This window comes from Apus apus, chromosome 8, assembly GCF_020740795.1.
Source record: "Apus apus isolate bApuApu2 chromosome 8, bApuApu2.pri.cur, whole genome shotgun sequence".
Classification (NCBI taxonomy): Eukaryota; Metazoa; Chordata; class Aves; order Apodiformes; family Apodidae; genus Apus; species Apus apus.
Genome location: NC_067289.1, coordinates 24,770,382 through 24,785,777, shown reverse-complemented (window position 1 = coordinate 24,785,777; position 15,396 = coordinate 24,770,382). Strand labels below are relative to the sequence as shown.

The following is a 15,396-nucleotide window of genomic DNA, read 5'->3' as shown; positions in this document are numbered from 1 at the left end:
CAGTTCATGTGAGAGTACCTTGGGTTAATCCATGCTGGTAACCTGGAGAGGACCTGGCAGAAGCACTTAACCAGAGGGGTTAACATCACCTTGGCCAAACAAGCTGTATTGCTGTTCACTGTGTACCATAGTCCCATTTTATCCCTCCTGACCTGTGGCCAGGAGGCAGCATCTCCCACCCCATGGGGACAGGAGAAATGCGGGTGTCTCCATAACCCTGAAAACATTGCAGCCCAAATCTGTCCCCTGGCTCCTGACAGGTTATGCCAATCTCTCTTCTGTCTGTCCCCTGTACTGCCCCCCCCTGTACCTACTGGGCTGGGTCTGCAGGTACTTGCCACCTGAAGCTCAGAGGCCAGCCAGGTGCCCCAAACATCCCACTGAAGGTGCTCCCTGTGTGATTCATGCTCCCCATTTCAGCCACACAACCTTTAAAGGTCTTCTTTCCATGAATTTGGGAATGGGGACGCTTGCATGTTAAACTTGGCATCAGTGACCCAGAATATATAAACTAGTTTAGGGTGGGTTTTTTTAGCAGAGTTATTTATAGGATACTCTCAACTAGTTAAAGTACTACCAAAAAAAAATAATTAAAAAATAGAAGGGAAGGCAGGGAACTGGGGAGTGAGATGTGTGCCCTGTGTACATGCCTCGGGGTGTGAGCAGCAGGACGAGCAGGATGCTCCTGTTGTCATCAGTAACACCTCAACCTCTCCGCAAACCCGGGCATCCTCAACCTGACGCAGACCTGATGGCAAAGCCGCCACCTGCCCTTTCCAAAACCTTTTCTCTCTCTCTTTTTTTTTTTTTTTTCCCCCCCCCTTCCTTCCTTCCCCCCCTTTCCCCGGCAGAGCTGTATTTCTACGGCAAAGCAGCGTTTCCCACCCCCCCTGTCAGGCAGAGGCCGGGTCCCGCACCAGCCCAGCCCGCAGCCAGCGGGGTGGAAGGGCCGGGCACCGCGGTCCCCCCGCCCCGGGCTGTCTCCGGATCCCGGAGCCTCCGAGTCCCGGCTTCCCCCGGCTTCCCCCACGGCGGCTCTCCCGGCTCCGGCTCTCCCTGCTCCGGCTCTGCGGGCTCCGGCTCTCCCGCTGCCTCCAGCTCCGCATCCCCCAGGGGCGGCTCCCCCGACCCCGGGTCTGGCCCAGCCCCAGCTCCCCCCGGGGCGATTCCTCCGGCTCTCCCGGCTGCGGCTCCTCCGGCCCCCGTTCTCCCCCCACCCCCGCGATGACTCTCCTGGCTTCGGCTCCTCCGGTTCCCCCGGGCCGACTTTCTCCCCGGCTCCGCACCCCCCTGCGGCGGCCCCTCCGGCCCCGGCTGCTCCAGCCCGGCCCCGGCAGCCCCCAGCCCATCCCCGCTCCGCGGTAGCACCGCCCCGCTCCCCCCGCGCCCGCCCCCGAGGCCGCTCCCAGCGCGGGGCCGCCGGCCCGCGGCGGCTGCGGCTCCGGTGCGCGGGGGCCGCCCCGGGCCGGAGGTTTCCCGTGCCCGGCGGGTCAGGGCCGGCGCGGGTTTCATCTGATTCGGTGCTTTTCGCTTCTCTCCGGCAGGACTCCCGGGAGGATGGGATGGATTTAGGGAGCGACGCCGGCAGCAGCCGCTCCAGCTCGGAGTCCAACTCCAGCAAAGCCACGCCGTGCTCGGAGGGCAAGTCCTCGCCCTCCCCCAGCAGCCTGGACCTGGCGGCGCTGGAGGACTCGGAGGAAGAGGAGGAGGAGGAGGAAGAGGAGGAGGAGGACGGGGGCTCCCTGCCCTCCCCGCCGCCGCGCTGCCCCGCCGCCCCCCGGCCCCCCCAGCGCCCGCCGCCGCTGCCCCCCCAGGCCCGGCGGGGCGGGGGGTCGGCGGGGCCGGGCGGGCGGCGGGCGCGGCGGGGCGGCGGGGCTCAGCCCCCCCGGGAGCCGCAGCCGCCGGCCATGGACTGGGCGGCCCTGGAGAGGCACCTGGCCGGGCTGCAGTGCCGGGAGCAGGAGCGCGGCCAGCGGGGCAGCCCCGCCTCGGTGAGTCGGGCCGGGAAGGGCGGGTGAACGGGCGCGGTCCGGTGGGTCGTGGGGGAAGCGGGCTGGGGGATACCCTGTCCCACGGTGGGGTGGGGTTCTGCTCCAGCGGGGAGGAGGAGGAGGAGAAGGGGGTAAATCCCCAGTCCGGTGCGGTGATGCCTCCTGGGAAGCGGGAGGCAGGAGGAGGGAACTTTCCCGGAGCATCCCGAGCTGCTCGCTCTGCCCGCCCGGTGCCGGGAGCGGGGCAGCGGCTGGTGCCGGTAGCCGGCGGGAGCATCGGGTGGCCGGGTCGGCTCCAGAGGAGGCTTTCCTATGGAAAGGTGGAGGAATAGCAGCTTTCCTGCTGGCTGGAGGCAGCGGCAGGCTGGTGGTGTGTGCTCTCCTTGTGTCGGGGATGGGGAGAACCCCGGAGTCAGCCACGATGAAACCCCCAGGCGCGTTTTGACAAGAACATTGTTTCACGAGCGCGTTATCTACAGTGTTTTAGAATTTTGCCTGGAACTCCAGGGCTGCAAGGCGCGGCGGTGCTCGGATGAAGGAGCACTGCCCGTGTGCCGGTGGCACGGCGCCGGCTGAGGTTCTTCCATAACGTAGGAATTAAATCGACAACATCTCCTGAAACGGCTGCAGGAGCCCTGGGCTGTGATGACACACGTGATGAGCGGTGTGTGCCTCACCACCCACACCCTGCAGCCTTGGGGGCTCTTTTTTTTTTTTGATGATGATGATTTTTTTAAGGCATTCCATCCCTTTACTTCCTGTGAAGTCATCTGGCTGAGGGAGGTGGGGATTTCCCCCTCAATCCTTGAATTACAACTAATTGGTGAGAAATCTGGGTGGGTGCTGGAGATGACAAATGAACTGGTAGGGGAGTGGGGCAACCACCGTGCAGGGTGCTTTTTCCAAAGCCTGAACATTGTAGCCTCAGTGCCCCGAGGAACCGACAGGTAATACCCTCAATTACAGTCATTTGTGCAGAAGCTCGGCTTAAAAAAAAAAACAAAACAACAACAAAAAACCAACAAGCTCTTTTCTGTGGTTTGGGAGCTTGTTTCTACTGTGTTATCTGATAAACTCCTCCTGCCCCCATGCAGTGCTGGAAACTCTTTGCCTCTGGGTATATGCTTAACCAGATGAGATGTCACTTAAGCAATTGTGCCTGTCCCACCTCTGTAAGGATTTTCCTCCTCTGTCCTTTGAGCACAAAGGCATTTCTAGCTGCCTCATGCCCTGACTTGTCCTGCCAGGAGTCGGGCTTTGCTGGTTGTGCTGTGCAGCTCAAGAGCTCCCAGTCCATGGGGCTGGTCTGAACCACAAAGGGCACCCAGGTTTGGGCATCGAGGAGCTCAGCACCTTGAGAGCATCTCCTGTGGGCAGGGCCATGCTGCCCATCCTCCTGCCTTCACAAACAACTGGAGTTCCCACTCTGCAGACATGAGTTTTTTTGCTGTATTTGGCCATTGAGAGACTTTCCTCAGCCCTCCAGCTGAGCATATTCCAGCTATGTTCCTTCCATCTCCCACCTGGAGCAAAGGGAAAGGGCTGTTGGCAGCAGCCCAGACCCTGCTGGGAAGGGGCACTTGGCCTCCATGACCTGCTTGGAGGAGATGCTTGATGCCCCCATGGTACCCATGTCCCCTCCTGCACAGTTTGGGCTGTGTCTGTAGCACCCAGACCTGTGCCCCACAGGCTGTGGAGACTCAATACCTTCAAGACTCACTAAAGGCAACTTGAAGAGAAAATGCTCTCTTTTATTTGATTTTTCCTCCTGCCCATGACATTTTCCCGTGGTTCAGTAGCTGCTATTTATAACAAAACCTTGCCTTGCCCAGCTGGAAGCCCAAGTGTTTGTAAACATGAAAATTGTGAAGGGAAACCAGCCTAGAAGCAACTACAGAGGAGGTGGACTCACTTGCTCCAACTGCTAACAGGGTATATTTGAAAAAAAAAAATAAAATAAAAAGGAAATTTCAGTATTTCAGGCCTTGACTGGTGTGATCTAAAATGATCTTGTCACCAGGGATGTGGTGTGAAAGCAGCTCTTGCTTTCAGTGTAAGTGTTTCTGGGGCTGGTTTATGTTGACAGGAGTCCAGTGGAAATGTTTTGTTATGGGAAAAAAAAATCCTGAGTGACACCTGGGAAATTAAAGGAATTAAAGTTCTTTCCTGTGCCAGTATCCATGTTTAGTTGCTTCAGGAGAAGACAGGGCAGAGGCCACCTTGCTGGGACAGCAGTGACCCATCATGGCTCCATCTGCTCTTGAGTTTAGGTTTTAGGAGGTTTTCTAAGCAAGGAGGATCTGGGCTGGAATGCACGGAGGGCTCTGGAAAGCTGCAGCTGGACTCAGTCAGATGTCAAAGCTGAAGAAGGACCTGTATGTGCAGAGATCTGCTCTGAGTCGTGGGGAAGGTTGGGAAAAGTGAATGTTAATTATGTGGCTGTTGCTTAGCTTCCAGATGCAATTAGGCTACACAAACAAGCCAGGAGGGCCAAGGCTCGTTCCTCAGGTCACAGACAGGGTAATGGTGGCTGAGAAGCTCTTACCAGGAGCTCTTCTGAAGAGGCTGGTGACTTCTGCTTGACATCAGCAGCCTGTTTAAGGATGCTGGTGAGAGAACTGCCAGAACAGCCAGGTCAGGTGGTGCCAGGCTGCAGCTCTCTCCATCCTGGCCTTGCCATGTTCATGGGCAGGTTGTTCTTAAGATGTGGAGTTGGTGTAATGCCACCCAGGTCCCTTAACGCCACATCAGTCTTGTGGCTCTGGAAGGGCTCAGCTATCTATGGGAAGATGAGGTCTAGAAATGGAGAATGTTTCCTTCTTTCTCCCCAAATGAAGGTGGAATGACCATTTGTGGAGCTGCAGGTGGGCAGACAAGTTGCCTTCAAACCCTATGTTTTGTATTAGATGGTCCTTGAGTCTGCTGGACCTCCTACCTAAGAGAAGAAATTACAACTTTTCTGAAAGTAGTTGATGCTTGGAAGGTTCCTCAAAAAAATGCTTGGACTGATCTCATAACGCAGCTGCAGGGAGCCTTCTGCCACCCCCCCTTTTTGCCCCTTTGCTCCACTCCTGGCCATATCTGAAGCCACAACAAATGTGCCATGAGATGATTTATGGTGCTCAGAAGCTGTCGAGGTGCTCGGGAGGCGACGGCGCTCTGCTCGCTGTTTCACTAATGATCCTGATAAAATCCAAATCAGCCTTAATGGTTTGGATATTCTTCCCATTGCATCTCCGAGGATGGAAACTATAATCCGTTGGATGTATTTGCTGAAAATACTATCTGCAGATTCCACAGTCAATTCAAAAAACACTTTCGGGGGAGCAAATGGCTCAGCCACCAACCTACCCCTGCAGAGGGATTTGGGTGCTAGTGACAGGGCTCTACCCAATGAATTTTGCTGGCCACAAAGCAGGCTTATTGCAGGCAGTGGAAATAGCCCAACCCTGCAGCCTCCAGGACTTCTGCAGAAGCCTCCTGTATGGGTCCAGGTGTGCTGGAGTCTGTATTTCCACTTTTCATCCCAGATTGACAAGAGGGAGCAGAGAAATGGAGCAAGGAATGATGCTTCTGCACCCGATGGGTGCTTGTTGACGCATCCTGAGAGTGTGGGTGTAGCAGGGCTGTCAGGAACATGCCCTGGGACCTTGGGGTTGCATGTTGCAAAGCTTTGATCTACCCCAGTGCATCATCCCCTGCATTTAAGGAGCAAATATTTACTTGGAGATTGACAGTGAGTTTGTTGTCACTTAAATAATAATTGCTTGATTGAGTTTGCTTAATGTGTTAGGTTCTGCATCCCTAGGTGACGTTCGATGTCTTGGCAGGGTGTTGGGATCAGGGAGTAACAGCTGGGGGTTTAGTGCCTGGAAGCAGTTTTCCCCAGACAAGAACAGTTGGTGCATTAATTTCTGACATGCTGATTTTCAAACCCAACCTTCTGGCTTGCAGGAAATGACCTTTTTGTCGCTCCTGCAGCGCAGAGGCCCAGCAAGACCTTCTCTCTCCACCTGACGGCTCTTTTACCCATTCAGTCTGACCATTTAACTCTTCACCAGGCAATTGGAGAAAGCCGAGGTGGCCGTGAGAGAGGAGTTTGGGGGCAGTTCAGTTGTTCTAGGGCTCAGCTCACTCGGAGACCAAACCTTTTAGCCGTAGAAAATACTGTCATTTCCATCCATCCAGGGGTCTGTGTTTGCTGCCGGGGCGCGTGGCCGTGGGCGGCAGTCGCTGCCGTGCTCGGCTGTGGGGCAGCCCTGTACTTTGGCCCCTTTCCACCCAGCTCAAAGGTTAGATGAGGCTGGCAAGGTATTAACGAGCCTGCCAAAGTGGGTGATGGTATTTAAGTGAAGGAAGCATCTGTAGGCGCTCGAAAAGTGCTCGTTGCTTGAGGAGCGTTGGTGATTGCATAGCTTGGGAAGATGGATGTTGGCTGCTTCTGAAAGTGGCCCAGCAAAATATCCACAGTTAATCATCCTGAGCAACAAACTTCTTTGTCGTTGCTGCTGCAGAGCCTTTCATTAAAGCACCTGCTAAATCCCGGGGGTGACAGCACAGGGATTCTGTTTTGAGGAATGATTCTCCTTTACCCCGGTATCGCTCTTCTGTGGGTTCCTCGGTGGGATGGAGGCCAAGGAGCTGGCGGTGCCTCCTGGGCGACAGGTGAGTGAGTGGGATGTGGGAATCACCAAAACAAGCTGAGAGAGTTGGGCTGTTCTAACACTAATTGCACTGCAGGCAGGAGTAAATCTCCCTGTAATGATGTGTGTGTTGTGCTGGAGAGGGCTGCTCCTGAGGCTGCCAAAGGCCAGTGAGCCTGTTTTAAAAGAGTATTTTTGGTACTGGGCATCCCAAGAAGCAAACACTAAGGATTTGCAAAGAGAGACGTGAGCCTTTATGCAAGTCAATATTTGTATTGTCTCAGAACATAGTTTTGTTGGGGTAATCCTGAAATGGAGGGATTCTGCAGTCTGGGCCCTGGGCCCCCTTCTCCTGCTGCACCTTCTCAAGTACTTTCAAATTCCCACTTAAGCCTAAGTGGGTGTCTGGGGTTGAGATCACAGTGGGCAGCAGGGATGTTTATTTGACAGGATAATAATTATGTACTTATGCATCTGTTTCTTGCACGTTGGGAGTGAGAAATGCAAGGTAGTGGGGGTTTAATTCTCATAATTGACCTGTGCTGTGTAAAACCTGTAATTTTTACTACAGAAGAAGAGCACTGGGGGAGGATGGGGGGAGTGTAACACCTGGCACAGTGGAAAATAATGCTGTGTGTAGGGAGAGAAACCATGGGCAGAGGATGTTTAAAACCCGTATGAAAAGTGTTTATTCAGTACAACTCCCAGGATATTGCAGATCTGTGGAGGAGCACTCCAAAGCCAGGCTGCCTCCATCCAGCCATGGCCAGAGCTTCTGCTGACAAAGCCTTTCAGGAGCAAGTATTTAACTCCCCAGGCCCTCAAGCTCTCCTGGCATTTAGAACAGGTGATAAAATGAGTGTAGTCAGCAGAAAAGAGAGAGGGTTGAAGTCTGCCCAGGTGGAGATTGCTGGAGGAGCTGGAGAGAAAGTGGTGATTTGCTAAGCATGGAGCAGCACCTTCTTGCCTCCCTGGCATCAGCACCCTACAGTGGGCAGGAGGACAGGCAGGTGGTTCTGGGGCTGTCATGGAGAAATCTTTGCCCTTCTCATGGTCCTGCATCTGTAGGGCAGGACCACCCTCAACTCCAAAGCTAATGGTCATGGTTGTTGCACAGGGACCTCAGGCATGTCTGCTGAAACACCCTACTTAAATATTTTAAATAATGCTCCAAACACCCACGAAAACATCACCAAATGTGTTGATATTTACAGCAGAGTTGGCTTGGCAGTGATATGGACAGCAAGAACTGGTGAGATTTATTTCCTTGTTTCTCTCTGCCTGGATTTAAGGCAGTTTTGCAATTAATAACTGGCTGCTGGTTGGAAAATCAAATGCAACACTTGGTTTAAAGTTGGTGTAGAAACTGGAAAGAAATAAATGGGTTCTGGCTTCGTTCTGGGTATCATTTTTCCTACTCCTTATGGCAGAACAAATCAGTCCCATGAATGTCAGTGGCATGAAGCTGGGTCCCTGTCTCATGCAGAGGCGTGTGTGCTCAGAGAGCCTGAGCCCGGCAACGCTCCTGTCATCATTTAGTCTTGTAAACAGCATCTAGAGAGAGATTTTCCAGACGAAACCAATCCTGCTGCTTCCTGGGGTGCTTTAAATACCTCCTCAGCATTGTTTGTTTAGCAGCACTGAGCTGCTCAGGAGTGGAGGTGCTGCCTACAGCTCGGTGGTGCCTGCTCCTCTGCTCCCTGTGCATCTCTGCGCTCCTCTGGCTCCTCCCAGGGTGAAAACAGGCGTTTTCCAGCCTAATTTTTCTCATCGAGGAAAGGAAAACCTGTCTTTCGGTTCCACAGGGGGCAATTGGAGTAAGTGTGCAGGCAGGCCAGCAAGGCTGGGATGGACAGTTTATAGTTAGACACTGTGTGACTTCCCTGGGGAAAGAAAACATTTGCTTTCTTGTATCAAGAGACTTTTGTTTGCTAACTTGTGCACAAAAAAACTTTTCTACCTGGCTGTGCACTTTACTGTATATACAGCGTGGCCAGGATGCAATGGTACAGCCCAAAGGAAGTTTACAGGCAGCTTCATTTCATATTGGGTGGGAAAAACGGACTTTTATGATGTTTGTTGAAGGGAAAGCCTCTTGTGAGGGTGTATAACATTCCTGAGTTAAGTTACAAATGCCAGGTGTAATCACCACAGGGAGGAAATGTGATTTCCCAGTCTCTCCCAATGACTCAGTACAGGTGTTTATTTTCTAAAACAAATAGCTTTTTGAAAATCATCACATGGGCAGTTCAGTGTTTTCCAGGGCTGCCCACCTCGGGCTGTGAGTTACCGTGGCTGGGGCTGCTCCCCGCAAAAGGCATCCCCTGGTGCAGGGCAGGATAACCCTGCTGTGGAGCTGTGACTTGTCCAGCAGTGAGATTTGCTCAGGTTTGGCTGTTAAATCTCCAAATCATCCTGCTCTTGCGTGAGAAGTTTCCTTGAAAAGCTTTTTCCAGCTCGCACCTGGAGCCGCAATCAATCCCGCTTCTGGAAGCAAAGCACTGGTGGCTTCTGTGGAAAACAAGTTTCCATCTTGCAATTATCTGCAGTTGTTGCCTTAGACATGAGGAGCTCCATAATCACTCTTCCTAAGGGTTTCCAGCTTTTTCAAGTCCTTGTGTCATTTTGGGCCCCTTTGTCTTCGCCTGTGTGGTGCCTGTGGAGTCATTTGTGTCCCTGAAGTGGTAGATCTTATTTCTGTCACTGATCCAGCTCTCCTGCTCAGTGATCTATAGATCTCCTTTAAATGAGAAAATCCCACTAAGACCATTTATTCCGGCTTGTCTGTGCTTCATTAAGATGAAATCCAAGCGTTCAGCTGGGCTGGAGGAAATAGCTGCAGCTCTGAGGGGCTGGGGAGGAAAGGGAAGTGCTGGGCTGAGATTTCATCCTCTCTCAGCTGATAGATGGCAGGGCTGGAAAAAAAAAGAGAACTATATTAAAGTGCTTGATTCTTTATGCATACAAAAGCTGCTAGTATGTACAGTCTGTAGGGAATTGAAATGCTTTTAGTGAGTTATTAAAAATTTAATCTAAACTTTTTATTTAATGTAACGTCTATATTGAATTTGTTAAAGAGGGACTTGGGGAAACGGCAGAATTCTGTACCTGAGTCATGTGTGGCCATCCCCTTCTCTGTCTCCTTTGCCTGATAGGAGGGTGGTGATCAGCTCTTCTTAGTGGTTACAAAAAATATGAATCTGTGACTCATTTTCCCTTCCTGGATTCTCTGTGCTGTGCATTTGCATTAATGCATAATATCCAACAGCTTAGCATGGATCCTGGCACGGTCTAACTGGCCTTTTCTTTCTTCTGCTGCTTTCTCATCCATTATTTCTCAGGGTGAAAAGCATAAATCTGGCTTCTAGTGGTGCCTTGCAAAGATGAGAGAGGCCTTTTCTCTTTCCTCTTAGGAGGAAGACTCCCAACTCAGCTTGTTCCTTCTGGGAGCTGTTGGGAGCAGCGGGAAAACATCCTGTAGCCTTGAGAAAACCTCTCCAGGACCCGTCCTGCTTGTCTGATTCTGGGAAGGGCAAAGGAGGTGGAAATGGGGCACGTGTCTGCAGAGCCAAGGCTGGAGGAGTTGGATGCCTGGTGTCCCTGCTGTGATCCCAAGGGATAGTGTTTCATCCCAGAGGCAGAGCCAGCTTGCCTGGCACAGTAGCTGTAGCTTTATTAAGAATTATTTTGCCTGATAAAGCAACGTGTTTGGAGGCAGGCTAGTAAACACGTAACGTAGCACATGTCTGGCAGAGAAGTAACAGCTTTTGGTAAAATAAACTTTCCATGTAAGGCCACCAGAAGTATCTCTGTGCCTTGGAGACGCTGCGGCTGTTTCCAGGTTGGTGATGAGTATTCCTTGGAGTGATTCCCACTGTGGGGAAGCAGAGAGCTCCCCTGCTCCCCAGAGCAGTGCCCTGGGAGAGCGGGGATTTACTGTGTGCCTTGGAGCTGTGACTGCATTGCCATCACCCTCTGCTCTCCCTCCCACAGCTCGGATATCCTCTATCCCCCATTCCCTTTCTCCTTTGCCCCCTGGAAATCCAGCTGAGCTGGGGGCTCTGCTCCTCCATGGGGTGTCAGTGCCAGCTCCAGCACAGCCTGTGCCACCAGCCCGGCCTTGACCCCTAGAAACGTGGCCCCAGGTGAGGCCAAACAAAATGCCTGAGAATTGCATTATCAAGAGCTTAGCTTCACTCTCTCGGGGTTCCTGCAGCAGTAGTGACCCCTCAGGTGCCAAAACCAACTTCTCTGGAGCAGCTGGCCACCATGAAGAGCCAGGACAGACCACACAGCTTTCTCTGACCTCCAGCAGTAGCTCTTTGGGCCAAAAGGGTGTTTTACCTACACTTAATAACGAGCTGATTGGGAGGAGAAGCCCCAAGGAGCGGCATGGGGAGGCCAGGCAGGCTCTCTGCAGAGATGCTCCTTGGCATGGAGGTGCTGGTGATGGGGTGACCACAATTCCTGGATTTACAAACCAGGCTCCTGCTTGGCTGTTTGTTCTTTCATGTTAAAATGTCATTTATTGTCCTTCTGCTCTGGGCTTGCAGGAGGTGATGGAGAGAGAAGCTATGCAGCAGAAAGCAAAGACCTCTGAGAGTTTCCTTCCTGTGAGCAGCTTCTCCCCAGCTCCTTTCACGTTGATAATTTAGTCAAATCCAAGAATCCAGACGGTAATTTCTCTGTCAGGGGAATTTGAGGCCCTGGAACTGGGTCGGCTCAATGGCATAATGAGAGGTTGTGCTGACACCCGGTCGCTGGGGGGTTCCTGGAGCTTTGCAGAAACTTTTGCTTGTTTGCAAAAGGTAGAGCTGAGTCCTAGAGCCACCTCAGCCTGCCCTGGCCATGCAGGGGATAAGGGTGGATTTAATGTCCCTGACATTCAGTGGAGAAATCCAATATCCCATTAAACACAGAGGCCATGGGGTGAGTGCTCCTGTTCCCCCGGCCAGCTGTGAGGCCTGCACTTGGGCCAAGGCCAGGTCTTATTTGCAGCTCTGCGCGCTTTTCTTCCTTGTTTCTGACTTCTTGTTTGTCTTCTGAGTCCTGAAGCCTTCTTTCACTGCTTCATTACCATTATTCCATTTAAACTTGAAAATTATCTCGGAAAACGTGCGGAGAAGCCCGGAGGCGCCGTGTGTGCATCGGTCCTGCTGGAAAAGGGCTTGGGGAGAGGAATGTTGTTCGGGATGGACGTGGTGCTGGGAGGAGCTCAGAGGGCAGCCCCCATAGTGAGAACAAATGGTAATTCTCTGTGGTTTGGCCTCAGGAACAAGGAGCCACTGTGTGTACCCTCAGCCCCGCCGGGCAGGGATGACGTGCTGCTCCCAGGTATTCCTGAACCCGCTGGTTTGAGCATTCTCAGGGATTTTTGCATTTGAGGGGCTGGAAAGCTGCAGGCATTCCTGTGCTGGCAAGGTGGCCCTGGGACCTCAGTTCCCAGCCCCAGCAGAGCCCTTGGTCTGCTGGACAGGCTAGTGTCACTTGTGTCCCCTTGGCAAGGCGATGATGGCCCTGCTTGGGTCGGTGCTGGCTGGGCAGCAATTATGATGTAATTACAATTAGCACCAAGAGAAAGGTGAGGGGAATCACAGAATATGCTGAGTTGGAAGGGACCCATCAGGATCATCGAATGGAATGGGGCTAGGGTAGCTGGAGCAGCCTTGGAGGAGGCTCCCACCCACCTGGGCTGGGTCTGATGATTGATCCCTTCGTCATCCTGTGCCGTCATCCCAAGATAAAACTCTGCCCGTGTCACCTTCTCCTTGCTGCTCATCCCAGAGAATCCTCCAGGAGGAATGGTGGCCACTGCCAGGCCCTCAAAACACCTGGGACTCGACCATCACTCAACTCAAAGGGTCCTTTTTGATACAAAGGTGGTCTAAGTCCAGAAAACCCCAAAACCCCACCTATAATAAACCCCTGGTGTGGCTGCCTGTCAATACTGCTCCGATTCCTGCAGGCACCCCAAAATGAATCACCCCTGGTCTTTATTCTGTTCCAAGCCTTGTGGAAAACAGTACATCCTATTATTAGGAGAAGCTGGAGGCTGCCAGCACTGCTCTGCTGGGAGCAAAAGAGCCTGAGGCAGAGAAGGAGAGGGGGAAAATCTGATTTAAGAGACAAGAGTTGTTCCCTTGCTCTTATATGGTGCTGCTGTGCCACCAGGCAGCGGCTCCCTCGCTCCGTGACTAATAAAGCCAGGATCCACCCTGGCTTATCCTGTTATTTTTAGCTTTTTCCAGCCTCACACTCAGTGTTCCTGCCCTACCCAGGGGTATAACCTCACATCATGTTTTAAATACTGGCTCTGCAGGCTGGCAGGCTCCCGTGGAGGGCTCTGGTGTCAGGCACAGGCAGGGATGGGGTTTCTTGTCACTGATGCTCTTGTTTCTGGAGCCTGTAACCAATACCCACCACACAATGTGCCGGGTCCATTGAGTGTAATGAGCTTTCCCACCTACTAGCTGCTGCAGTGCAAGAGGATTATTATTATTTTTTTCTTTCTTTCTCAAGTGACAGTGGGGTTAGGAGTCAAACTCCAAAAATCATCTTTACATTGATTCTCGTAAAGACTGAAAATGTAAAATCAGCCTGAAGCCAGAGCCAGGTTTTGCTCACACAGACCCAGGTTTGCTCCTGCACAGGAATCATATCCTTCCTAAAAACCCTGATCTCAGTAGGAGTTTGATCCCTCCTGAAGGCTGATGGATTTTGGCAGAGTTGTGTGCAGGGGAGAACTAGACCTCCCTGCTAAAAAAGGGAAGGGGACTTCTGCCAGGCTGTGTCTGGAAGCTTGGATTTGTGGACATCAGGCTTCAGAGCTGTGCAAAAAAAATCCCCTTCTGTCTATTTTTAGCCTGACCATGACTCAGAGGTTTGTCTCATGCTTTCGTTGCAGGAGCATTTAAAGGACACTGCTGTTACCTGTTTGTCTTAGTAGATTCCTCCTTATAGCATTTTGCTTTGTTTGACAAAGAAACTTTTCATTTCAGAGGGAGTTTGTAGTGTTGCTTGTTCACTCCTTCAGCCTGCGAGTCCCTGCTCTGTGCTTCAACCATCCCTTTTGCAATTAAAATGAGTTGCAAAATAAAACCGGCCCATAAATAAGCCCTATCAGCCTCTCCCTGCCAGAAAGCACAAGGGGAATGGGAAGGGATAGATGGGCTCGAGGCAGCTGGGAGGAGGATGATCCCATCTCCATCCCCAGATGTTGTTTTCTGACTCTGTGGGGTCAGTGGTTTAATTTCTAATTGATAACTCGGCCCCTGCTTTTGGTTGTGGGATGGACATGGGATCATCCTGGTGCTACGTGCCACGTTCAAGGGAAATTAATGGCCCATATTGAAATGCAGGTTGTGCTGCTGTCTGCCTGCACAGCCCGGCTGGACTTTCAGGGACTTTACCACAATTAAAAAGGCTTAATATTTCATCCAGAAATTGCTTTTGGCCCCAGACCAGGAGCTTAATGGGTGCTAAGTGTTGAGCACGGGGCACGGGATTTCTATACGTGCTTCCAGCTCATCAGCATTTCCATGTAACTCCTGCCATCCTCAGGCTGAGGAAGCTGAAGGCCATCCTGCCCTTCATCCTCTCAGGGAAAATCTCTCTCTTCCCCCTCTTCTTGTGCTGGTTTCCCCCCCCCTCTTTTTTTTTTTGTTTCATTGTCAGAAAATTCATTAATTCCTCTCCCTGCCTGCTGTTCCAATGTGAGGCTGTCTAATGGGGACCCAATAGAAGTGTGGTTTTTTTCAAAGATAAAAAATGTATAATTCTATATATATTATAGATGTAATTTTAATATATATTTATACGAAAAATGAACATGAAAAAATAAATTGGGGAGGAGGGGCTAGGAAAACCTGCCTGCAGGCTGCCCACAGCCAGCCTGACTGTGCTGCCCAGCAAGGGGAATTAGAAAATGTGAAACTGGGTTATTTGCTCTGTTAAGATCTTTGCTTTTTGTTATCAGAGAGGCTGATGAAGTGGTTACTGCAGGCTCATGCATGAGAAGAAACAGCTGTAATGTCTTTGAGTTATTCTCAATCCATATTTATACAGCTGCAGATTTGGGGATCATATCATAGAATGGTTTGGGTTGGAAGGGACCTTAAAGATCATCTAGTTCCAACTCCCCTGCATGGGCAGGGACACGTCCCACCAGCCCAGGCTGCACAAGCCCCATCCAACCTGGCCTTGAAAATTTCCAGGGAGGGGGCTTCCACAGCCTCCCTGGGCAGCCTGTTGAGTGTCTCACCAAGTTCTCAGATGTTTTTGGGAGCTGCTGGGTGCCCCCGGTTGGTGCCAGCATCCCCCACCCAGGCACGGCTGGGAGCAAAAAATGGGCTTTTGAGCCCAAACTTGGGGGGTGCAGCCTGTTGGTGGGTCCCTCCCTGTATGTCAGCCACTGGTGTGGCTGTGCTGGGTGCTCCAGCTGCTGGTGCCTGGCAGCTCCAGGCGGGAGGATGAGGTTGGGCACAGCTGCTCTGGGCAGCACTGGCAGGGGGGACACGTGTCTGGGTCTCCCAGCTGGCTGGGGATGCTGCTGGGCTCAGCAGAGCCTGGGGCTGCTTCACGCCCCCCCTGGGCTAGGCTTGATTTGGGGTCAGTTGAGGCAATGTAAAAATTAGGGGCTGTGTCTGAAGGGCTCATGGTTTATGGCAGCTCATCCCAACCCTGCATCCCCTGAGCAGCCCATCTCCTGCCCACCACCCTCTGCCTGGATGGGCCAAATATGCTGAAAATAGTTTGTAGCTGAT

The 15,396-nt window shown here is 52.3% G+C and overlaps 1 protein-coding gene across 3 annotated transcripts in view; it reads left to right on the top strand.

The window, feature by feature from the left end:
- SCHIP1 (schwannomin interacting protein 1) overlaps positions 1-15,396 on the top strand; it is a 146,765-nt gene that overhangs the window by 108,193 nt on the left and 23,176 nt on the right. For all 3 annotated transcript variants that reach the window (XM_051626452.1, XM_051626453.1, XM_051626454.1), the window contains one exon: positions 1,545-1,991. In XM_051626452.1, coding sequence (XP_051482412.1) covers positions 1,545-1,991 — 447 coding nt within the window. The remainder of the gene's footprint in view (positions 1-1,544; positions 1,992-15,396) is intronic.